At 45.2% G+C, this 25,528-nt stretch overlaps 1 protein-coding gene across 1 annotated transcript in view; it reads right to left on the reverse strand.

Annotated features, from left to right (window-relative positions):
* Window positions 1-19,266: 19,266 nt before the first annotated feature.
* The window catches only part of LOC121438844 (O-acyltransferase like protein-like), a 45,446-nt gene continuing 39,184 nt past the window's right edge, over window positions 19,267-25,528 (reverse strand). Inside the window, exons 11-15 of the mRNA XM_041639323.1 lie at window positions 24,632-24,745; window positions 22,678-22,810; window positions 21,329-21,515; window positions 19,929-20,071; window positions 19,267-19,591 (exon numbers count right to left, since the gene is read on the reverse strand). Coding sequence (XP_041495257.1) covers window positions 19,466-19,591; window positions 19,929-20,071; window positions 21,329-21,515; window positions 22,678-22,810; window positions 24,632-24,745 — 703 coding nt within the window. The 3' untranslated portion in view covers window positions 19,267-19,465. The remainder of the gene's footprint in view (window positions 19,592-19,928; window positions 20,072-21,328; window positions 21,516-22,677; window positions 22,811-24,631; window positions 24,746-25,528) is intronic.

Below are 25,528 nucleotides of genomic sequence, written 5' to 3' on the forward strand. Positions count from 1 at the left end.
GTGAGTACATGTGATAATTGTCTTTCTGGGTCTGGGTTACCTCACTAAATATGATGTTTTCTAGCTCCATCCATTTGCCTGCAAATTTCAAGATGTCATTATTTTTTTCTGCTGTGTAGCACTCCATTGTATAAATGTACCACATTTTCCTTATCCATTCTTCAGTTGAGAAACATTTGGGTTGTTTCCAGGTTCTGGTTATGACAAACAAGGCTGCTATGAACATAGTTGAGCACGTGTCCCCATGGCACGATTGAGCATCCTTTGGATATATACCCAAAAGTGGTATTGCTGGGTCTTGAGGAAAGTTGTTTCTTAATTTTCTGAGAAATTGCCACACTGACATCCAAAGGGGCTATACCAGTTTGCACTCCCACCAACAATGCAGGAGTGTTCCTTTTACCCCACAAGCTCTCCAACATAAGTTGTCATCAGTGTTTTTGACCTTGGCCATCCTTACAGGTGTAAGATGGAATCTCAGAGTTGTTTTGATTTTCATTTCTCTGATGACTAAGGATGTTGAGCATTTCCTTAAGTGTCTTTCAGCCATTTTAGATTCATCTGTTGAGAGTTCTCTATTTAAGTCTATACCTCACCTTTCCTTAAAAAATTGGATTATTTGTTCTTTTGATGACCAATTTTTTGAGTTCTTTGTATATTTTGGAGATCAGCCCTCTGTCTGATGTGGGGTTGGTGAAGATCTTTTCCCATTCTGTAGGCTGTCGTTTTGTCTTGTTGACCATGTCCTTTGCTTTACAGAAGATAAGCCTATTTTTTAAAAGGGTCGGAACACCGTCCATGAAGGAAGCTGTGTGAGGAGATTGCTGAGAGCTTGTGAGAAAACTCCAAGTACACAGGACAAAGCCTCCCTGGCCGAAACCACCATCGTATTTACATATTTACAAACAAGAGTCTCATAACCTCTGTTCCTCCATAACATGGATTTGTTCTTCAACTGTGCCTTCGTACCCCTCCCAGGTGGAGTAAATAGGAGTGGGTACCCTTCATCTGCCCGTTATTATTCAAAATGGTGTTTCCAAGCGCAAATTGTCCTTGCGACAGTATAAACCTAAACTCAAGCAACCTTGCCCTTGTGACTGTATGCAATACGAACAAACTCACGTGAACTTTGCTCACACGACCTTGCTTAACCCTGAGAAAACCCACAGATTGAGAACCACTGTTCAGGATCCTGAGATAACATCCAAGTTTAAATAGAGGGCCAGGGATATGTGCATCTAAGCAATGGCAGTGGAGATGTGGTCCCGCCCACCGCTGACCCATCATTCCCTGGGTTTCCCCTTCATCCCGAAGAGCATCTGAGGAGTTGTTGGAACTGTTTGAAATTCCTTTCAGGGAGCCAAGTTCTCCTCTCTTTGCCACTTTCCCTTCTCCCAGCATGAGATCCCTGGGGAGGTTCCCATTGTTTGAATAATCTGAGTGGCAACTGCGCCTCTTGGGAATATCTTCATTTTTTTCCAGGTCCGTTACAATTTCTCTCAACTCTAAAGTATGAGGAAGAAACTATCAACTATGAGGAACGAGTATTTACTACCTATTTCTCAGTGCTGCTGCGGGGATTAAACTAGATAATACTGTCTGGTACAGGGTGAACACTTCATAGATCAGAGCCAAACAGTGCACAGCCTGTCCCTCTCTGTCCTGGCCTCATATTTACCATGATCCATCTTCAGCAGAGCAATCACAAGGGAACCAGAGTGTCTGTGGCCTGAAAACTTTGCAGGCTTTTGTCCTCTTCGTTCCCAGCTCTGCGTGCTAAGAACCAGTGAGACCCGTGAAGACAGCTTTGTCTCTGAGCACGCACCCAAAAAGGCCAGAGCAGCCCAGGACCGACTTGTAGAGTGGTCACTATAACTGTCACGTTAAGGCCCAGTGGTTATCATTTCCAAGAAAAGGGAACTGAGTCCCCTGCAGTTCCAGCAGCCAAGCCACCCAAACCTGGGGTGGTGGGGGGGGGGGATAAACATTTTGGATGAAGCCAGAGCATCATCTCTCTGTCTCCGTGGAAGTGGCTGTGCTGCTCCCCACAGGAGCCTCTCCAGCTACTGGTAAGGAAGGACTTGGACCACTCCCTCCCCTTGCAGGCTGCATTCACTGGGGTGGGTGGGGAGGCAGGGGCGTGGCCTGTGAAGGTAGAAAAGTACACACCAAGCAACCTGTTCTCCTTCTGTTTTACTGCGATCCCTGTAGGAACAGGATACGAATAACCTTTCACTAATCTACAATCCCAATAAAAAGAAACCCTCCAAAAGGTACACAGTGTTTGGGAAGGCTTCGGTGTGGAGCAGATGAGGATTTTCATCAGCCCTCTGGTTTTTTCTGTATGCTTTGGAGGCATTGAGGGGAGTAATATTAGCTGAATCAAAGGTCACAACCACAAGCGTTGTTGTTAGCCAAATAAATTTGACATAGCAGAGTGGAAACGCTTCATAGACGCCGATAATACCGTGGGACAGCAGCTGTCATCTTGCAGCCTCGGGCCGGGCCGGAAGAGCTTTCTGTGTCCGCTTGTCAATTTTCTCCTCTCCATGTGGCTGCTTTTTTCTACATTTTAGCATTCCCCTACTCCCCAGACTTTGCTGGCTCAGCAACCCTTCACATCTCCACTCAAGGACAACTTTACTGGATCCCAGAGTTAAGAATTACCCGAGGTTGTTCATCCCTAGCCTAGGATTCAGATGCCGGAGTAGAAGGATAAAGGAAGTGTGTTTCTTTTTTTTTTAATTTTTAATGATTTATTTAACTTTATGTTCATTGGTGTGAAGGTGTCAGATCTCATGGAACTGCATTTTCAGACAGTTGTGAACTGCCATGTGGGTGCTGGGAATTGAACCCGGATCTTCTGGAAGAGCAGTCAGTGCTCTTAAGCTCTGAGCCATCTCTCCAGCCCAGGAAGTGGGTTTCTAATGAGGTCTCAGGTGATGTCCTGCCGGGGCTGGACCCACACCGCAATAATGACTTGCTTAGACCACTCTTTCTTCAACCTCTCCCTGGGCTCTGACTTAGCCGATGATCCCCAAACAGCTAATGCGCATAGACACAAAAAATTAAAAAGCAAGGAAGACAGTACCTAAGGAATGACACCCAAGACAGTCCTCTGACCTCCCCCCGACACACACACACACTCACACACACACACGCATACACACCCACACACATCCATGCACACACTCTCACACACACACACTCACACACACATCCATGCATACACACTCACACACACGCATACATACACATCCATGCACACATACCGACACACAAAATAGGCTAGGAATAGTGGCTCACACTTGTAATTCCAGCATTCAAAATTATGAGACAGGAGGATTGCCAGGAGTTTAAAGTCAGCCTGGGCTACAGTGTGAAATTGTGCCCTAAGCAAGCAAGCAATCAAAAACTAATAAATAAATAAATAAATAAATAAACTAACTAACTTAACTAATAACTAAACAAAGCCCAAAAGAGCCACAAAGAACGGCAGACAGTAAGAATCACTAAAAGGGGGGTTTCTGCTGAACACAAAGACAAACACATAGGCATCCTCAGGAATATTAACCTTCATCAGGCGATGAAAGGAGACAGAGACAGAGACCCACATGGGAGCACTGGACAGAAATCTCAAGGTCCAAATCGGGAGCAGAAGGAGATGGAGCACGAGCAAGGAACTCAGGACCACGAGGGGTGCACCCACACACTAAGACAATGGGGATGTTCTATTGGGATCTCACCAAGGCCAGCTGGCCTAGGTCTGAAAAAGCATGGGATAAATCCGGACTAGCTGAACATAGCGGACAATGAGGAATACTGAGAATTCAAGAACAATTGCAGTGGGTTTTTGATCCTACTGCACGTACTGGCTTTGTGGGAGCCTAGGCAGTTTGGATGCTCACCTTACGAGACCTGGATAGAGGTGGGCGGTCCTTGGGCTTCCCACAGGTCAGGGAACCCTGATTGCTCTTCGAGCAGATGAGGGAGGGGGACTTGATCGGGGGAGGGGGAGGGAAATGGGAAGCGGTTGCGGGGACGAGGCAGAAATCCTTAATAAATAAATAAATTTAAATAAAAAAAACACAACCAATTAGAAACCACAGATACATTTCCGAAAGGCTTGAGCGCAGACCTTCCTCAGGCACTCTTTATGTCCAGGCAGGCTTGTCTTCTGAAAGGAAACTACCATATCCTTTGTCTCTAACCACAAGCTATCCTAGAAAACTGCCAGCGCGCTCCAGCAGCCCTCCAAGCCCTCTCAGGTGCTGCCCCCTTGTGGTTGTCTGAGCAGATTTTTGCGGAGCCTAGGGATGTATTGCTACTTTGTTTATTCAAACCAACATGCTCAGAACCCAGAAACAGAGGGAAGGTGATGGTTTTTGTGTCCCCGGCTGTTTCAGCCAGTGATGCTCTGTCCATGTTTTCGTCATAGAGGAGATAAGAAAAATCAATGAGTACCACTGATTTTTATAGCTAAGAGGGAATCTGGAGAATAAGAAAATACTACGGGGGTGGGGGAAGTAGGTGGATGGAAAGAGAGAGAGAATGGGAAAAGAGAGAACTTTGCTTTGTTCCAGTTTTCTGCTCAAGACTAGCAGGAAAGCCAGTAAGAGAATGAACAGGCAGCAGCCTTTCAGGGCTTCAGTGTCTCTCTGTAAACTGATACAACTAATCAAGGTCTTTCCTATTCCAAGGGGGACTTAGGATAAGAGACCACCTTTCCTGGTCTTCACACCACACAGCACAGACTGCTATGGCCTGCTGCTACCTGCCTTCTGGCTTGTCTTTATCTTCTCTGGACTGTCACTGTGACTCCTCATGCACAGCCTGCTTTTGCAGCCATGGAGACTCTCAATGTTATCCAGTGATAACATTTCTGTTTGCTTTTTTGGCTCTCAGATGTGCTCCTATGGTCTTGTCCCTGTGCTCTCTGCCTTGCCTGTCGGTGTTGTGAAATACAGGTTCCTGCTGCAATGCCATCGGAGCGTCCCCAGCCAGAGGGCCTGTTCTCAGTACACAGGCAAGACTGTTCTGTTAATTTGCATATCGACTTGGAGCAGGGATTCCCAAAGTGTGGTCTGAGGACCCCCCAGGGGCCTCTGAGAGCCTTCCAAGGGACCTACAGAGTCAAAACTATTTTCATAATAAGACAAAGACATTTGTTGTGCAATATAATGTGGACACTTGTGTTTTGTTTTCTCTGTCACTCCAAAGTATACTGTAGTGTTTTCTAGAAACTCTTATGTGAGGCACTGCGACAGAGGGGAATGAGTAGCAGGTTTAAGAATTATTTCCCATGAAGCTGATATTAAAGAGATTTCACACTCATTTCTTACTAGTGCTTGTTTTGAAAATAAAGATAGGGAACATTTATTCATTCCTGGGAGGAGTACAAACCTGTCCTGTCATTGTGGAAATCCGTGTGGCGGTTCCTCAAGAACTGAGAATTGATCTACCTCGAGATCCAGCTCTATCACTCTTGGGCATACACCCTAAGGATTCTATATCTTACTGCTAGGATACTTGTACATCCATCTTCATTGCTGCCCCATTCATAAAAGCCAGAAAGTGGGAGAAACCTAGATGTCCATCCGCTGACAGACAGACAAGGAAGTTGTGGTGTATTTACACAGTGGAGTGCTGCTCAGCTGGAAGGAAGAAATGAAGTCTGCAGGTAAGTAGGTGGAGCTAGAAACAACGGTCCTGAGTGAGACAACCCAGGCCTGAGCAAACAATATTGCACGTTTTCTCTTCCAGGTGCTACCAGAAGAGAAAGGGGATCGTCACTATCACCCAGCTACAAACACTGTGACCTACAACAGTGGCCTGCCTACCATAGTGCAATCGTGGCACAAATGTTATGGAAGGAACAACAACTTCCTTAAAAAATTAAATTTCAGGTTTATTCTATGAGATGGAACCCATATCCAACACTGTTTTTTTTTTTTTTGGTGTTTTTTTGTTGTTTTTAGTTTTTAGTTTTTCGAGACAGGGTTTCTCTGTAGCTTTGGAGCCTGTCCTGGCACTAGCTCTTGTAGACCAGGCTGGCCTCGAACTCACAGAGATCCGCCTGGCCAAGAACCTGAGACCAGATAGGTCATGAGCCTCGGGACAAACCTAATATTATTCTGCTAAAGGAATAAAGGGACTCCTAATGCCATGGTAAATCAGTGCGTTGCTCATCCTCATCAGAGAAGCCTCTTCTTGTAGTGAGTGAGGGTTAATACAGAGACCACAAATGGACTATTGTAGAGAGTGAGAGACTTTGGAGCACTCAGTCCTAAAACTGGGATGTCTTCGTCAAGCACCTCCCCCCAAGGCTCGGGATCTATATGGAAGACGGGTCAGAAAGTCTGTAAGAGCCAGAGGTGCTGGATGACTCCAAAGAAACAGTGTTTCCTGTCGAAGTCCACAGTTTTGGATCCATTCCATCTTGACAAAAGGTCAGAGAGTTCAAACCTGCTCTTGTTCCTCAAGGGCGAACAACAGGATGTTTGACTTAGGGCGCAGTTACTAGGTGTTTTTGAGATGTAAGGTGATTACACTTGCTTGTTCTTTGCATCATGGATGTCTTGTGCCCTCCTCTTTTGGTCGAGGTATTAAGGACTGTGAGTGTAAACTCAGGCTTTTGTTACAGTATTCACCGGAAGCCCTCCCAACTCTAGCTTCTCTCTCTTGTGATTTCTTTCCTCAAGCCACACCCCCCTTCTCAGGAATACGTGAACAATCAGGCCAGACCCGACAGTTTCCCAGAGACAACAGGTCTGGTGTGCATAGGAACTCACAGAAACGGTGGCAGCGTGAACAAGACCCACACAAGTTCAAGGCAAATAGGGTTCCAGCGCTGAGAGGGGAAGTGGACAGAGGGTTCCACCCCTAACCCAGAAGCTATTTGCAATTGATACCTGATTTCAGAGAGAAAATCAGTTTTCTACAATGGATTGTAACTGGGAATATTAACCACACTCCAGGGCAAGCCCCATGCCCAGGGGCAGTTTGGCCAGCACACAATGAACTCAGGGCTACTTTGGTGGCATTTTCGCTTTGTTCTGGCTCTTTTGCCAAACTGCTTTTTTGTTCGTTTTGATTCTTGATTTTTGGTTTTGGTGGGTTTGGTTTTTTTTTTTTTAGAGGGAAGGGGAGAATGAAAATTAGGTGGGTAGCAAGGTGGGGAAGATCTGGGAAGAGGTGCTGTAGGTGAAAACATGGATAAAATATATTGCATGTAGAGGGGCTGGAGAGACGGCTCAGCAGTTAAAGCACTGGTTGTTCTTCCAGAGGACCCAGCTCCAATTCCCAGCACCCACATGGCAGCTCAAAACTGTCTATAACTCCAGTTCCAGGGGATTCGACATCCTCACACGGATGCACATCCTCATACAGATATACACATGCTGTCAAAACACCAGTGCACATAAAATAAAAATAATTTTTAAAAAAATTATATTGTGCACGTCTTTAATCCCAGCACTTAGGAGGCAGAGGCAGGTGGATCTCGGTGAGTCCAAGGTCAGCCTGGTCTACAAAGCAAGTTCCAGGACAGCCAGGGCTACACAGAGAAACCCTGTCTTGAAAAACTATAAGTAAGTAAATAAAATTATATTGTATATGAAATTTTTAATGAAAATAAAAGCTTTTTTTCATTAAAAAAACATTAGCATGTGGGGCTGGAGAGATGACTGAGTGGTTAAGAGCACTGGATGCTCTCCCAGAGGACCTGCGTAAAGTTTCAAGCACCGACATGGCAGCTCACAATCACCTGTCATTTCAGTTCCAGGGGATCTAACATCCTCTTTGGTCTCTTCAGGCCCTGCACACACATGGTGTATAGATATACATGCAGGCCAAATAAAAATAAAAATTTTAATATTAGCATTATATATGTGTGTATACATAAATGAATTTATGATTGGTTTTTAAATTCTGTATTTTAATTTCTAATATAGTCAACATCAATTTCGATAACCACAGAGTTTAAAATGGCTCTGGCTTTCACAATCCCAAGAACAAAAACTTTGGGACCCTCTGATATAGAAGACCCACAGGATTGGAGTCTGCTCTGAAATTTCAGTTTGTACATGTGGCCTGTCAAGTTATAGGAATTGGGAAGTGCAGTCTGCTGACTTCTCTAACAAGGCCACACCCACTACAACAAGGCCACGCCTTCTAATAGTGCCTCTCCCTATGAATTTCTGGGGACCAACTACATTCAAACTACCACACCTGGGTACTCTCATCCTTGACTTTACAACACTCTTGCGCACAGGACCTGACGCACTGTGAGAGCAATATCTACGGGACGCATGGAAGAGAGCATGAGCAAGCAATCGCCCGTGTCCACAAACGAATAGAAACTTCCAGAGAACGGATGCCTCCAAGTCCTGGATGAAGTCGTTCTGGGAGAAATAGCCAGCTACAAGGATACCTGGTAGCTTCAAAGACTGACTGTGGCTCCCCAGATTAGTGGGTCAGTTGGGCAGGAGAATATTCACTTTGAGCCAGTGGCGGCCCTTGTCTCGACACTACTGCTATCTTTATGTAAGAGTCAAAATTCAGATATGATCTACAGCAAATTGGATCACTCAGAGTCCAGTAGTCCATAAACACAATTAGTCAGGGAATTCCTTGAAAAGTTAAAAAAAAAAAAAAAAAAGGAGGGGGTATATAAGGCCTAGCACAACCTGCTAAGTGCTAGAGGTCTCTCCTGAGAACCTGGTTCCCAGAAGCTTTTTTGGAGATGCCTCGGCCCCAAGCTCTAGAGGAGACAATGGGTATACTTCATCTCTAGCCATAAAGAGAGCATGGAATTTTTCATGAACATGGAAGGTAACTGATAATTTGCTTGGGACCAGGAAACACAGCCTAACCTTTAAAAAAAGAAACCATAATGTAGCAAGGCAGCTTCATCAGCACGGAAATGGGGTCTAATTATCGAGCTCTGCCCTGCCGGGCCGTTCTCTTCCTTCTGTCATGAGCAGGACAGACAGAGAACGTTTGGCAGGCTCCGGCTTTTCCTGACAGACTGGTCACACTTGCCTGGGGGACATTTGTCGAGTTCAACACAGAAGGGATGTGCCTGTCTCAGTGCTGACAGCCCCACGGGCACTGCCAAGTCCCCCTTCTTTAAGGCTCCGAACTGAGTGTTCCCAATCTGGTGGCCACAGGGCTCGTTAGCATGGCGCCTTAACACAAACCTCCCAGCCTGGGCACCCTGGCATTTGCACTGGCTAACTAATGCTTTGAGGATGGGGTCGGGAGTGTGCCTGTACGTAGCATGACACCATCATGTTAAAAAAATATCCAAAAAAAAAAAAAAAAAGGCCTTGAGGCCTTACCAAGTCTGTCTCTAGCCTCCCTATCGGAAGTGGTACAGACACACTCTGAAGAGCTCCAAGAACGGCAGCGTGACATAGCAACCGTCGATGGAGCCTTTGTTCTCCGAGGACATCTGGAAGAATATATTCCTATAGATCGCATGAACAAGATCCTTAAATGTATAAACCAAATGTAAAATTGGGAGCAGGAGAAATGGCTCAGTAGTTAAGAACATAAACTGCTCTTGCAAAGGACCTGAGTTCTTAGTTACCAGCACCCAACCGCCTGTAACTCCAGTTCCCAGGGATCCAAGCAGCCCCTGGCCTCTATAGCTACCACCTACATGCACATATGAGAGAGAGAAAGCGAAAGAGAGAGAGAGAGAGAGAGAGAGAGAGAGAGAGAGAGAGATTTGGAGGGATGTTTATTTGCTTCTTGAGACTATAGCAAAGGCTAACTTGAAACTCACTGGCCTCAAACTTGAAACTAGCTTTCTGCTTCAGTCTCCAAAACAGGACTTCAGACATGAACCACAATGTCTAAGATATAAAACTTACCTGTGGAAAACATCATATACTAAATTGCCACAGACTAGGAAAAAGCATGCGCAGCACAAATGATTGAGAAAGAACTAGTTTTGCGATGTAGACCTTCTCCTCCAACCTTCCTTCTGCCACCCACCCCATTATCCCAGCCCCCAACTCCAGCAGGAATTTCCTGGGAACACGTAAGCCAGGGAATCCCTGTACTCCCCCAAACTGGAAAATCTATAAGAAATGAATAATTTTCTCAATATATACCACCTTCTAAAATTATATCAAGATCAGATAAGTAATTTAAATAGAACTATAACTCCTAGTGAAATAGAAGCAAGTAATTAAAAGTTTACCAACCAAAAAACACCCAGGGATAGAAAGTAACACCCCAGAAGTCTACCAGACTTTCAAAGAAGAGTTAATGCCGAAACTTCTCAAATTATTTCACAAAATAGAAATAGAAATGCCCAATTCATTTAATGAGGTCACAGTTTCCTTGATACCCAAGCCACATACAGACCCAACAAAGAAAGACAATTACAGACCAATTTCCCGCATGAATGTAGATGCAAAAATATGCAATAGGAAACATGCAAACTGAATCCAAGAGCACATCAAAAAAAGATCATCCACCATGATCAAGTAGGCTTCATTCCAGATAAGCAGGGTTGGTTAACATATATAAGTCAATAAATGTAATACAACATACATAAATCAATAAATGTAAATCAATAAGTCATCATGTAAAAAGACTGAAAAACAAAAACCATGTTATCATCTCACTAGATGCAGAAAAGACCTTTGGCAAAATCCAACACCCCTTCATGATAAATGTTCTAGAGGAAGCGTGAATACGAGGGACATAGCTCAACATAACAAAGGCAGTTTACAGCAAGCCCCTTGTCAACATCAACATAAATGGAGAGAAACTCAAAGCAATCCCACAAAATCAGGAACAAGAAAGGTTGTCCACCCTCTCCATACTTATTCAATACAGTACTTGAAGTCTAGGCTAGAGCAATGAGACATCTGAAGGAGACCAAGGGGACACAAACAGGAAGGGATGAAGTCAAAATACTTTTATTTACAGATGATAAGCTTGTATATATAAATGATCCGAAAAACTCCATCAGGAAGCTTTTACAGCTGATGCACACTTTCAGCAAAGTAGCAAGTTACCAAATTAGCACACAAAAGTCAGTAGCCTTTCTTATACAAATGACAAACAGGCTTAGAAAGATATTGGAGGAAACAATACCTCACACAATAACTGTGAAGACACCAGCTCCAGCAGGTTAGAGAACATGGAGAGGAAATGGGGAGTTGGCAGGAACTACACAAGCACACACAAGGGACTTTCTCTGAGGGGGCAAAGCTTAAATCCTCATTTCATTTCTCTCTTTCTTCTTCTTCTTTTGTCTCTTTTTCTCTTATCCCTTTTATACCACCTAAGACAAAAGTTTCTATGCAAGAGAAGATTACCTCGCAACCACAAGTTATATATTTTCCAAAAACAAATTAAAATCTTTACACAGGAGAAATCACATTTGACCACAGGTTACACATTTTTCTTGAACACCCACAAGTAGTTAAACATTTTCTTTATATTAATTTTCCCACTGTAGCATCTTCACCCCAAAGAAATAATTCTTTTATAATTGATGAACAGAGTTTTAAGCAAACCAAGGGTATTTCAGCCACTTCCTTTGTCCCAGCAGACGGCTGTTTGCAGCTTTAGTACAGCAGATCCTGTCCTATCTCTCCTCTCCAGAAATTTCACTCAGGTGGTCGAGCTAATCAGCTATTCTGTTTTAAAACACACAATAGGGCCATTTAATTTCCCTTCACAACTTTGTTTTATCAAGGTGCATACCAGAATTTGTGATTACTTCTGTAGGATACATGACCGAGGAACTTGGCACTACCCTTGAGTGTGGGGGCACAATTGCTTTCTTTGCTCATCAGCCTGTCTTTCCACAGGCAGAATTCACAGGTCTATAATGCATGAAACTTCCTTGTTCTTTTTTTCCATCCTCTGCAATTCTCACATCTAACAAAGGGGAAAGTGACTTCTAGTTTATTTTTGCCCGTTTTCTGTATCTCTTATTGGAGCTTTTGTATCTCTTATCTGAGCAACCCAAACCATTTCCCTAATCATCTTCACTAACTGTCTTAGCCACCTGTATCGTTTAGATTGACTCAAAATGTTCGATTAAATCATTGCTCTTATAAAAATCATCTTCATTATGATTTGCAAGTAATTGCCCAGTGAGGAGTGAGTGAGATTTTCTCATGAAAGAATCACACTATGCATTGGGATGCAGTGAGATCCTTCCATGTAGCAATCACACCACGCCAAATACAGCAGGAACATGATAGCAGCAAGCAGGAGAAAGCACAGAAGCCAGGGGCATTCTGGAGACAGTTCCCACCCTGGGGGTTTGCCTCTCCAGGATGTAATCATCACAGCTTTGCTAGCCGGTGGGTCGTGTTCCATAAGCTTCATTGCCGACTGCAGCTCCTCCAACATGGCCACCAACAAATAATCTCAAAAACTAAAGTATCTTGGGGTAACTCTAACCAAGCAAGTGAAAAACTTGTGTGATACCAACCTTAAGACACTGGAGAAGACATCAGAACATGGAAAGATCTCCCTTGCTCGTGAATTAGTATAGTGAAAATGGCCGTCATATAAAAAAATCTAACAGATTCAGTGTGATCCCCATTAGTAGTTCAACACATTCTTCAAGATCATGAAAGGACAAATTTCAGCTTCAAGCAGAAATCAAAAAACCCAGGATAGCTAAAACAAACCTGAATGATAAAGGAACTGTTGGAGGTCTCACTATCCCCAATTTCAAGTTGTACTACAGAGCTATAGTAATAAACACAGCATGGTATTGGCACAAAAACAGACACACTGATCTATAGAATTGAAATGAAGACCAAGACAGAAATTCACACACCTACCTATGGACACCTGGTTTTTGATAAAGAAATCAGAAGCACATGCTGGAAAGAAGACAGCATCTTCAATAAATGGTTCTGGTCAAACTGAATGGCTACCTGTAGAAGAATCCAGATAGATCCATACTATCACTCTCTACAAAACTCAGCTTCAACTGGATCAAAAATCTCGACATAAAACCAGACACACTGGATGTGACAGAAGAGAAAATGGGGGATAGCCTTTAATTTATTGGTACGGGAGACAATTTCCTGAACAGAACACTGTTAGCACGGGCACTAAGATCAACAATTAATAAATGAGACCTCATGAAACTGAAAAGCTTCCGCATGGCAAAGGACATCATCATTTAGACAGAGCAGCAGTCTACAGAATGAGAAAAGATGTTACCAACTACACATCTAATAGAGGGATAATATCCAAAATAGATAAAGAAAAAACTAGATATCAAGAAAACAAATAACGCAATTAAAAATGGAATCCAAATCTAAACTGAGGATTTCCAAAAGAGGAAAGACAAATGGCAGAGAAACACTTAAAGAAATGTCCTTATTCATCAGAAAAAAAGCAAATCTTACACCCGTCAGAATGGACAAGATCAGTAAAACATTTGCAACCCTTACTGGAGAGGATGTGGAGTAGGAGGAACACTCATTACAGTCCCACTTCTGCTGGGACTGCAAACTTGCGCAGCTACTCTGGAAACCAGTGTGGTGGTTCCTCAGGAAGATGGGAGATGATCTCCTTCTTAGTCATAATAGCCAAAGTACACTTGCTCAATCATGTTAATTGCTGCACAGATGACTGTATAAAGGAAATGTGGTACATTTACACAATGGAATATTACTCAGCTGTTAAAAATGAAATCTACGGTAAAAAAAATGGAACTAGAAAAAAATCATCCTGAGTGAGGTAACCCAGACCCAAAAACACAAATATGGTATGTACTCGCTTATATGTGGATATTAGCTGTTAAGTCCATGATAACCAAGCTACAATCAGTATAATCACAAGGGTTAAGGGAAAGAAGAAGTAACTAGGAGATAAAGCTTTATCTCCATAAGAAAAGAAAATTGGATAGATAGTTGTGGGCAGGCTGGAACCCCTGGGAGGATCAAGTATGGAGGAAGAGAGAGGAGGAGGTCCAGGGAGGGAACATAGAAGAGACATCTAAAATTAAGGCCCATTGGAGGGATAGTATGGAAACCTAATACAGTAGAAGCTTCCTAAAATATATACATATATGAATACAACCTAAATGAAATATCCAAATAATGGGGGGCACAGAGCTCCAACTGGACATCACCAAATGACATTCCCAGTACTGGGAATGGGTTACATCTACCAAGTTGTTGGCCTCAGGGGTCCCATGGATCTTCTGCTCCTTCGTTCCACCATCAGGGACTCAAACTCTCTGAAGCCACCAGCCCAATTAAACAACCTCTTTTGTACGTTGCCTTGGTCTTGGTGTCTTATCACAGCAATAGAAAAGTAACTAAGGGGATGGAGAGATGGCTCAGTGGTTAAGAGCGCGGCTTGCTCTTCCAGAGGTCCTGAGTTCAATTCCCAGCAACCACATGGTGGCTCACTACCATCTGTAATGAGACCTGGTGCCCTCTTCTGGCCTGCAGGCATACATGCAGAATACTAAGAATACTGTATACATAATAGATAAATAAATCTAAAAAAATAAAGTAACTAAGATAGAGGGAAAGCAGGGTCACTTGCGCAGCTTCTGTCGCCACGCCTGTAGCCTCACTGCTTCCAAAGGCAATGAGTCTGCATCAGAATAAGCAAAAAGTGTGACTTTGCTAAATGCATTCTGTTTGTTAGTTTTATCGTCTATCTGATACACTTAGGAAAGAAAAAAAAACTCGATTAAAGAGCTGTCTGGATCAGGCTGGCGGCGGACACGTCTGTGGGGCCTTTTCTTGATTGCTAATTAACGTGGGAACGCCCAGCCCATGTGTGTGGGGCCACCATCCCTGGGCAGCTTTCTTCCTTGGTTCCTGCTTCCACTCAAGTCTTAAGCTCCCGCCCTTCTGCACGTGACCATTTGCTTCTCAAATTGCTTTTGGTCATGGCGTTTGTTACAGCGACAGAAAGCAGACGAGAACACACAAGAGGACATTAATAGACGGCTTTAGTGCCTAGCTGAACAAGAGTGAGCGGTAGGAAAGGGAACACTTTTCAGTGGGCGGCACCTGGTTGACATCATTTACACTTAAATGAACCCTGGAGCCTGAGCAACAACTGAGCCCAGCTCACAGGTGGCTGTGGAGACGCTGTGGGACTCCATCGGGGTTGAGAAGCATTGCCCACCTTCCGCCTGTTTTCTCCACAGGTGGTGCGTAGGTGGTGATGAAACCCACTTAGAAGAATTGATGGGAGCATCCACACACCGACTCTCCACCTTGAAAGTGCTATTCCTATAAATTTGTTTTTTTCGTTACTGCGTGAGTTTCAAACATGTCTAAAATTGGAGAAAATGTATAATGAAGCCCCATAAACCCACTGACCAGCTTCAAAAACCAGATACACAACTCATCTTGCTGGTGGGCTGTGGCGTCCCGCCTGTACACCATGGGACGATTTGCGAGTTGGGCAAGGGGCTGGAGACTGAAACACCCACACAAGCACGCGCACGCTGGGGGGGGGGGGGGTAGGGGGTATTCTTGAAACAAGAATGCTCCCTTTATTGTGTTCCAGTGCAGCTTATATAAGGCTCTTCTAGACTAATGGCCATGCCCTAAGTCTAGGGATTTTTCAGCTGCAAGCCCACCAGAAACCACTCCCCTGTCATCAGAACTCATGAAGGTCTTGTGCCCAGAGCAGCTGTAAGCACTGGAAAACAAGCTGTTCACTCTGGCAGGCAAAGGGTCAGAGAAAATTCAGGGTCCCCAACAGTGGCCTGTCCTCTATTCCCATCCTTTCCAGCAGTATTTGGAGGCAGAAATCAGACTTTATTATATAATTTTATCCATTAGTATCTCAATATGTATCTAAAAATAAAGGCTTTTAAAATAAATATAGCCACAGTGCCATTACTACAGAAAATGCTAAGCCCTCAATATCATCAAATACCTACTGATCACCAAATCTTTGTCTCATAAATATCATATTCTTTAACATAGTTGTTTCAGGATTCAAACAATTTCAAACATTCTATAGATTTTGTATTTTCAAATAGAAACAAAATCCGAAGTTAAGTTTCTTTATTCCTCCCTTATATTTATGGAACTACAACAACAGGGAGGGTATTTTTATTTTTATAAAGGTCTTCTGAGGCTGTGTTAGTCACTAGAAATCTATTCTCACGGGTCCTGTGTCTAAAGCCTCACACAACTGGAAGAATTTGCCTATGGAGCGGCAGGACAAGTTGGCGGATCAGTCATTTCCCAAGGGCGCCCAGCCACATTGGTAGTCACCCCATCTGGGCATACCCCCAGCCCCCCCAAGCCCCCAAGGCCTCTCCGCACCAGTCCTCACGCGCTCCTGTGCAGCCTTATTAAGTTAAAAGGCTCACGGAACCGCTACAGCAAGACAGCACCTTCTAGATATGGGAGAAAAGTTGTGCCCGTTAGATCTCAACAATGTGGTCACCTAAACAAGCCCTCCACTGTGACCACCTGATGACCTTCCATCGTGAATGGGAAAATCTCGCAAAGCCCCATCCCTAGATGAAAGCTACAGGCAATTAAGGACTGCCGAGAAAGGAAGAATCAGTTCCTGGGGACAGACCCCTGATAGTCTATCCAACCCTAAGGGGTCAGCCCTAAAGACACACACATACAAGCGGCACTAGATAGTCTTGAAAGGTTGTGTGACTGAGTGTGTGTGTGTGTGTGTGTGTGTGTGTTAGTGTGGTGTGGTATGTTTATGTATGTTAGTAGTAACAACAAAGATGAGGTCATAAAGTGATAGGCAGTGGAAGGACATGAGAGGAGTTGGCAGAGCGAATCCCCAACCCCACTATTCCCTGCCCAGAAAAGGGAAACTAAATACAATTTTAAAAAGAAAAAGCTTGAGGGCTCAGATGCCTGCGAAGCCACCAGGGGGCACTCAAGGAACTTGCTGAAGGTCAGGGTTGACCAAAAGCCAATTTGGTGACTGTATTCGAGGAGAGAATGAACTGCCCAGATGAAGCCAGTGCAGGCCAGATTCCGCCTATAGAAGAGCACAGGCGCCAGGAAGCTGTGCTTTGCTCCTATGCTGCCTGGAAAAGGCCAGCGATAGCCATCATATGTCTCTTTTTGAGGGGAGGGAGGTTCAAGACAGGGTTTCTCTGTAACTTTGGAGCCTGTCCTGGAACTAGCTCTGTAGCCCAGGCTGGCCTCAAATTCACAGAGATCCGCCTGCCTCTGTCTCTGCCTCCTGGGTGCTGGGATTAAAGGCGTGCGCCACCACCGCCCAGCAGCCATTGTATGTCTAGTCGGGGGATTTGATGATTTTAGTCCTCCCACCATGCAATGATTTTCCTTCCACATCTGCTACACAACAGAGAGAACATATACAGACCTGAGTGCCTTGTGGCCTTATCACTCTTAGCATTTGTTTGGTTGGTGGTTGGTTTTTTGAGGGGTGAGACAATTTATTTCAACTTACAATCCTCTCAGACCACACTCCATCCCAGGGGCAAGTCAGGACAGAATTTAAGACAGGCACCTGGAGACAGGAACTGATGCAGAGGCCATAGAGGAATGCTACTTACTGGCTTGCTTTTCCCATCATTCTACCTCGTATTTCCATTATTAAGTAATCAAAGGCAGCTGCATTATCAACAATGTTAAATATCTGCTAACACCCTGTTACACACCTAGAAAGAGACTCAAAGTCAGGAACTTTGGAACCCAGATTCTCCCATGGTCTTGCAAGCATCCCCTGTATCTCTCCTTGCTAGAAACCGACAGGATGAGAGAGAAGTCATTCACAAGGTCCCTTCATTCTTGGTTCGTTTCGCCCAGCACTTACATGCCTACAGTCCACTGTCCCTGGTGTTTTGTGTTCCAAGAACTCAGTATTCACAGCTATCCACTGTCTGAACATGCTAAGAAGAAACTTTCAGAAGCACTTCCTGCTTTCAATCACTCCTGTGATGAAGTTTCTATCCATATTCTCCCCAAAGATGAATCACTCCTTGGTGTGACAGTCAATGCCTCCCTGTTTTCACTTAGGAACAGATCAGAACCTCAGTGCCACAGAGTTTGTGTTTAGGTAACCCCTGACTGTAATTAATAACAACCCCAAAGCCCAAGAGTGATGATGCTGATGCTTCAGATAGCCGAAGAGACAAAGTACTTTCTTCAAGAGAGGAGGAGCCACATTCAGGAAACATCTGTTGCAATATATTGCTTACAAGGTTATAGAATTAGTATATTGCAGTATAATTATCCTACTATGAGTTACTTACTATTACTTATTATTTCTTTCTTCACCTAGTTTACAAATTATACTTTATCATAGATACAAATGAATACAGAGAAACAGAACATACAGGGGTTAATAGTCTGCGACTTCAGCCATCTACTGGGGGACTCCTGAAATGTAACCTCTGTAGATTAAGGGGACCACTATAGCTTCCTAGGGCTGCTATAACAGAGAGAGAGAGAGAGAGAGAGAGAGAGAGAAAGAGAGAGAGAGAATATGTATGTTTCTTTTTATAAGGACACTAGTCATTAAATGGAGCCTTACGTCTCGGAGACTTCATTTAACATAATTACCCTGAAAACCTCTCTCTCTAAAAAGGCAACATTGTGAGGTATGGGGGACTAGAACCTCCATAGGTCTCTATTAGGGGAATGATACAATTCAACTCAAGTCAAGAACCATGTTTTAGGAAAGTTGACTCTTAAAAACCTATGCTGAGTCATGAATGTTAGTGGGTCATCCACCCTGAGGACCTGAGGTAAAGTTAAAAATCTATCAAGTATAACAACATGCAGACAAAGCACTTGATTCTGCTCTTTTCTGTCTAGAATCCTTTTTTAAAAACTTTCTCAGGATTTATGTGGAAATTGCTGCCAAATGTTTGGGTGCCATTTGTAAACAGAAATTGTACTTTCGTTTCCTGGTCACCCAGATCCAAATAACCACACAGAAACTTATATTAATTATAACACTGTTCAGTCAATGGCTCAGGATTATTTCTAGCTAGCTCTTACATCTTAAATTGACCCATTTCTATTAATCTGTGTATTGCCACATGGTCATGGTGTTGCCTCATTTTCTAAATGTCTTGTTCCCTCAGTTGGCTGACTGGCATCTGCTTGACTCCGCCTACTCTCTCTATATAACTCTGTTTGGATTTCCTGCCTGACTTTACTCTGCTAAATCATTGGCCAAAACAGCTTTATTCATCAACAAATAAAAGCAACACATATACAGAAGGACATCCCACATCACCTGGCCTTTATTTTAATACTTTAACACCGTGGTTACTGATACAGAAAATCAAATCTAAGCCAAGAGAGAGAGATTGTTGTACAATTATTTTAAAAATCATTATAGAATTGTTTTTTATGGTGACCATAGGTTATCTGTACATATTGTACACAGTAAATGTTCACAAAGTCAGATTCACATTCCTTCCAAGGGCCACAGACAGGTGGGCTGTGGTTCTCTCGTGTTTCAGCTGAAACGCTCATGGACCAGTAGGCTCTGGTCCCCACAGGCCCCACTTCAGCTCCTGCCATGGCCGCTCGATGAACAGTGTCAAGGCCAGCCCACAGAGGAAGGTCAGCACACAGTGTCCAGAGAAAAGATAGAACTGTGGACAAAGAGGGTACAGTGGACAGCTTATTCCATTACCCTCCCCCGCCCCAATGTTTGGATCTGAGAGTATACTGCCCCAATGCTGTGAAACAGAACAGGTAATAAACGGTCCCAAACATTCAAACAGTTTTTCCCAGACTGAAGCCCTCCCCCTCCAGTTTTCCCTGGACTGAAGCCCTCCCCCTCCCTTCTGCAGCTGAATCAGAGAGCAGAGCAACTCTAGGAAAGAGCAGCACAAAGCCAGCTCCTAACAAAGCCAGCTGTGTGTTCTGCCGCTCAAGAAGAGCGAGAGGTAGAGCTAGGACAGGGCCAAGGACCAAGTACTTGCTCACCATATTGGTGTCAGAATAGTGGATGAGGGTCTCCTGCAGTCCGTTATAGAGAATGATCACGATGGGATGGACGAGGTAACAGGCATAACTGATCCTAGCTGGGAGACTCCAGATGCCACAAGAAAGCACACGTTTCACCAGACCTGGTGGGAAGAGGGACAGTCACAAACCTGCGGGGTGTGTGTGTGTGTGTGTGTGTGTGTACACAAGTGTGTATTTGTCTCTTTGAGGCCAGGAGACGGTATTGGATACCCTCAAACTAGAGCTAGAGGTGGTTATGAGCTGCCCAACATGGATGCTAGAACCAAACCTAGGAACTTCAGCCACAAACACTCTTAACTGCTGAGTCATCTCTCCAGTCCCTGCAGGCCCTATCTGTCTCTTGGTATCTCCTAGCCTCCTCTCTGCCACTGTTCTATTGCAATACCTTGCAAGGGAAGAATTCTTTCTCATCTTTTGCTGGATCTCAAATATATAGAACGGTTGTCAGACACAAAACAAACGTACAGACACATTTATGCAATTAAGTGACTAGCCCTGGAAACAGTCTATCCCAGAACCACTGGTAAGGCCCGGGGTCCCTTTGTAACTGTTTCCATGAGGAAGACGTGTGTTCAATCAGCAAGTTGAAACCACCTGTTTTCTCTTTAAGCCACGAGTTCCCACCACGTTGGCTGAGGCTGAGGAGTTTTCATCTACAGCCTAATTCTAAACTCATCCAGTGATGTCCCTAAGAGTACACAGCTGTCCTGCCCACCCCACCCCCCGGGCTCTGTTCCATCTTTAAGGATTCAAAGAAGTTTGGAAATGGAGATTTTTCTGGATGGTGCCTGAGTGATGTTTGGAGGTACCTCTTTACCTCATCCCTACCTCAGGTCAAACAGAGAAAGGGAAGAAAATGTCAGGAGTCTCTCTCTCTCTCTCTGTCTCTCTCTCTCTCTCTCTCTCTCTCTCTCTCTCTCATCAGGAGAAAATTCCTTTCTTTCTATATATGCCCTTCATCTGCTTGCCCCCTGACATCAAAAGCCAACGGCACAAAAATATTCTCTCCGCTTATGGAAGGGGTCTTAGTGCCTCTTAGCCTCCTCCTCTCAAATGGAAACTGAGGCCTAAGATGGGTGTGACCAGAGCCTGTTCACAACAGATCTGTTCCCACACCACATCATTCTCTCACTATCTTTCAGAGTTCTTGTCTAGTCTCTTAACTCCATAGAAGAGAACCAACACAAAAACTGAAAATAACGTACGAGAGTTGTTTACCCCAAGGATAGAGACAAGGCGTTCTTTGAGTTGGGATCAACTATTCCTCCCTACCTCTGCATGCGCACCTCATCTTTCAACTTTGTCACCCTCTGGGACAGGGTGTGAGCCCAAGAGCAGAGCCAGTGGCCCCCTCCTACCTCCATAGCCTTCCTGACAGGCAAAGATGACCCAGCCCACAGCCGCTGCCCATAGGGTCCGGTGCAGGGCCTGGTAGATGGCAGCAGCCATGGAGGAGGCTGGTGAAGCATCATCCACTATGTATGCCAGGGCCACAACCGCAAACAGGGTCAGCAGAGAGAAAGCCCAGCCCAGCATGGCCTGCACCTGAGGGGAACGAGAGGCAGGCCACAGCTCATGAATCGCTGCGTCCTTTTGCTTACGCTCACTTCTTCAGTGCCATTTCTGTTGCTTCTGATCTCTGTGTGCAAACCTCAGTGACTCCAGATTTCACTAAAATTAAAGATCAGCTTAGCGGGAGGCAGTGGTTAGGAACAGTGCTGGGGGAGGGTGTGTGTGACTATGCAGGATGAGATGAGCTGGGTGGGGTGGCACGTCCCTATAATCCTGTTGCTCGGGAGACCAAAGCAGTAGAACTGTGAGTTCAAGGCCAGCTCCCAACTTGACACTGCCCTTAACATGGTTCCCCGATGCTTCCTCTTTGCCTTACCTTCTCCCCTTTGCTAATACCCTGCTCTCCCTGTAGCCTCAAGTTGCTGGCTGTTTTCAAGAGTTTCTCTGATGGCTCTGTGTTATATTCTACAGTCAGACGGTACATGTACAGAACACCCAAACGTTAACATGGCAGAGATACCCTCTTCGATACAGCCACTTGTCCTGATGGATCTTTTTGTTTGCTTGCTTCTTGTTGGGGTGATTTTTTGCTTTTTGTTTTTTTAGGATTTTTTTGGTTTGGTTTGGGGGTTTTGTTTGTTTATTTGTCTTATTTGGTTTTTGGTTTGGGGGGATTTGCAGGATTGGAAGAGGGCTGGTTTCTCAAAAGAGGGTTTCTCTGTGTAGCTTTGGAGCCTGTCCTGACACTCACTCTGTAGACCAGGCTGGCCTTGAACTCACAGAGATCTGCCTGCCTCTGCCTCCTGAGTGCTGGGGTTAAAGATATGAGTCAACACATCCAGAAAATCCTATTTCCTGGTGTTACTGTGAGTTATATAAGATTTCCCCAGGACCAGGATCTCTTCTCTGAACTGTCTACACAAAGCCAAGGCCAATGAAGGTCAAGCAGAACCCTTGGGGGCCAAGAGGTGTAGCCCAACAGTGCAATCGGGTTCTTGGTCCTTTAGTTCAGGAAAGAGGGCCGGACTCTGGCCGACTCCTCATGCTTTGGTATGGCTGCACAACATACTGCAGCCCAGGAACGAATCCAGCAGCCTGGTTCTGCCTGCACTTGACTTGGAAGCGCCAGGTCAGAGAGGCCACATCAGTCCCAGCCAGGCTGATGCCCTGACAGGGAGGCAAGGGAACAACGTACCGTGGTTTTGAGAATGTTTGTCGCGTAGTCTGAATGCATGAACATGCCCAAGAAGAGGCCCACGAGGAACGGGCCGCACCGGCAGTAGGGCTTGGTGTAATACTCTGAGAAATACAGCACAGCCTCCCTCTCGCTGGAAACAAAGGAGGAAGCGAGGCCGAGGCTCAGTTTGGAGCTGGACGAGGAAAAGAGGATGTCCTCTAGGGTGATCCACACAGCTAGTGCCAGATCTCCCAATAATGAGCTACACACAGCGACCATCTAGACCCTAAACTCTAGGGCCTTGGGTCACAGCTGCTTTGTTTACATTCTAAATTCCCTTGGGCTCCGAGCCCAGTTCTCAAAGGCATCTGATGACTTCATTTGTTTTAAATGCTCCTTTGTGGTGGCTGATCCACTGCCTCTAGGAATGAACATAGCACCCAGAGGATCTGTGAGAGAAGGGGCGTTCCAAAAGAGCCGGAGACATTTGAGGGCTGGGGCATGGTGGTGAACACTTGGGAAGGAGAGACAGGCAGATCTTTGTGAGTTCTGAACCAGCCTGGTCTACATAGCCAGTTCCAAGACAGCAAGTGCTGCATAGGGAGACCCAGTCTCAAAAAAAGAAAAAAAACAAAACAAAACAAAACAAAAAAACAGGAAGAGAAAGAAAGAAGAAAACCACACTATTCAATGTTGTGATTCCCAAATTATGTCTCTGAACCCAGCAGCAGGTCCACCTTTTAGTTTAAGTTTGTTTGTCGGTGTGTGCTCATGTACGTGTGCCACAGGGGGGTCAGTCGACAGCAAACGGGGATCAGTTCTCTCCTTCCACCATGTGGGTCCCAGGATTGAATCTGCACCCTCGGGCTTATAGCACCTTCTCTCTCTCTGAACCATGCCATGTTCTTTGGTGGCAGTGGTTGGGGCTTTTTGTTGGTGTTGGTGGTGATGGTTGGTTGTTTAGGAGATAGTCTCTTATTGGCCGCAGAAATCACCAAGTAGTTTAGGCTGGCTGGCCAGCAATCCCCTGATCTACCTGTCTCCACCCCCACAGCATTGGGATTATAAGCATACACTATGACACTCTGGTGTGTGTGTGTGTGTGTGTGTGTGTGTGTGTGTGTGTGTGTGTGTGTGTAAGAGAGAAGGGGGTTCAGAGTGCACTCAGGTCCCTGTTGCTTTCCTGGAAGCACTGACTGAGCTATCCTCCCAGCTCCTCTAGTCTGATTTTATTGGGAAGTCAGGAAGGGTTGCTTTGGAAAATGTGACATTTGCATGGACATCTGAAAGAAGTGTTGGGGGCAACCCTGACAGATCTCAGATGCTAATGGAAGATCGTTCTAGACTGGGAGAACAGCAGAAGCACAAACTTGGGAGAGACCAGGGTGGCTGGTCTGAAGCCAGCAAGTAAAGGTTGCAGCCAGGTAGGTGGCTTTGGGAAGAATCTGAACTGCCGCCTAGGCCACTTGATTTTCACTTGTGTGGCTCCGACTGCTGGATTGAGAAGAGTTCTTGCTCCTGGTTAATACACGGCAGGATCATAAGTAGTTTATTGTTGAGGCAAAGGAGCTTTTAGAGTTAGATCCTAAGTTCAAATAACACCTGTGCCACCCTAGCTGCTATATGGCCTTGAAGAGGTAACTCCAACTTCATTATTGGTTCAGTTTCTCCATCCAGCAAGACATCTGCTACACTAAAGAAGTAACCCAATTCAGCCACATGGGGGTGCTCCTGTCATCTAAGAAGCATTCCCTTGAGCCAAACACATACTAGAAGACCCACGCTGCCTGCGAGTTTTAAGTTGGGAAATTTGGAACTTCCATCCAGATCAAAGGTGTAGAGCCCATTTTTTCCTAAGTTGATGGGCATGGGACAAACATCCTGATGATTCTGCAGGCCTCCCTGGGATAGCCTGGCCCTGGTGAGGTCAAGCAAGGGACAGAGAGGATTGACCAGGCTGGAACCGTGTTACCTGGCTTCTGACGGAGATGCCACTGGAAGTTTATAAGCCAACGTGAGCAGAGCAGTGACCGAGAAAGATGTCAGGAACAGCAGGGCCCCGAGGAGGACGAGGACACGTTTATTTCTGTAGACGAGGGCAGAGGAAAACGTTTTTCAGTGGCCTTCACCACAGCGTGAATGAGGTGCTGTGATCCCAGGAAACCTGGGGCCATGCTTTCAAAGGAAAAGGGGGTTAAGGGGGACAGGGGAGGGCGTGGGTGGGGCTTCAACGGAGCAGGGAAAGCTGGACGGCTGGACTGCCTGATCTTGACCACTAACCAGCACTGAGACTGCAGATAGAACTTGCACTTGGGTTTCTCTTCTAGACAAGGATAGTAATGGCACCCTTGCCTACCCTGCCCAGAAGCTTATACTGTGGCTCCAAAGGAGACTGTTCTTGGGAACATTGCTTATCATCTACAGAACACTATACGGACATTCATGGTGGTTGACTTAGGAGAGAAGTGAGCTGTTCAAGGCAGGATGGGACACAGACATGACACAGCCACCCACTCCAGGGAAGGGGAGGGAGGGAGAGGAGAGAGCAGGGACAAGAACCCAGCTTTCCATGCCAGCATAAGCCTGAGACAAATGTCTGGATGTGGGAGGCTAGTGTGGGAGTGTGGGGGCGGGTGGGGGGGCAAGAAGACAGGGAGAGAACCAATAGAAGGTAAGCTGTTGAGAAGGTCAGCACTCGGTTCTTCCAGAATATTCTATAGCTTATGAATAAGCCTCAGAACTGTCTGGGGGGATGAGGGAAAATAGCCTATCGCCAATGTCTTCTGCTCCACAGGTGGCTACCTACATTAATTCCTGCACACTCTGGCTCTGTACATGAAGGAGCCCCAGCTGACATACTGCAGGGTTC

Source organism: Microtus oregoni, unplaced genomic scaffold, assembly GCF_018167655.1.
Source record: "Microtus oregoni isolate MIOR12 unplaced genomic scaffold, Mior012 000057F_ref0000458, whole genome shotgun sequence".
In the NCBI taxonomy this organism is placed as follows: domain Eukaryota; kingdom Metazoa; phylum Chordata; class Mammalia; order Rodentia; family Cricetidae; genus Microtus; species Microtus oregoni.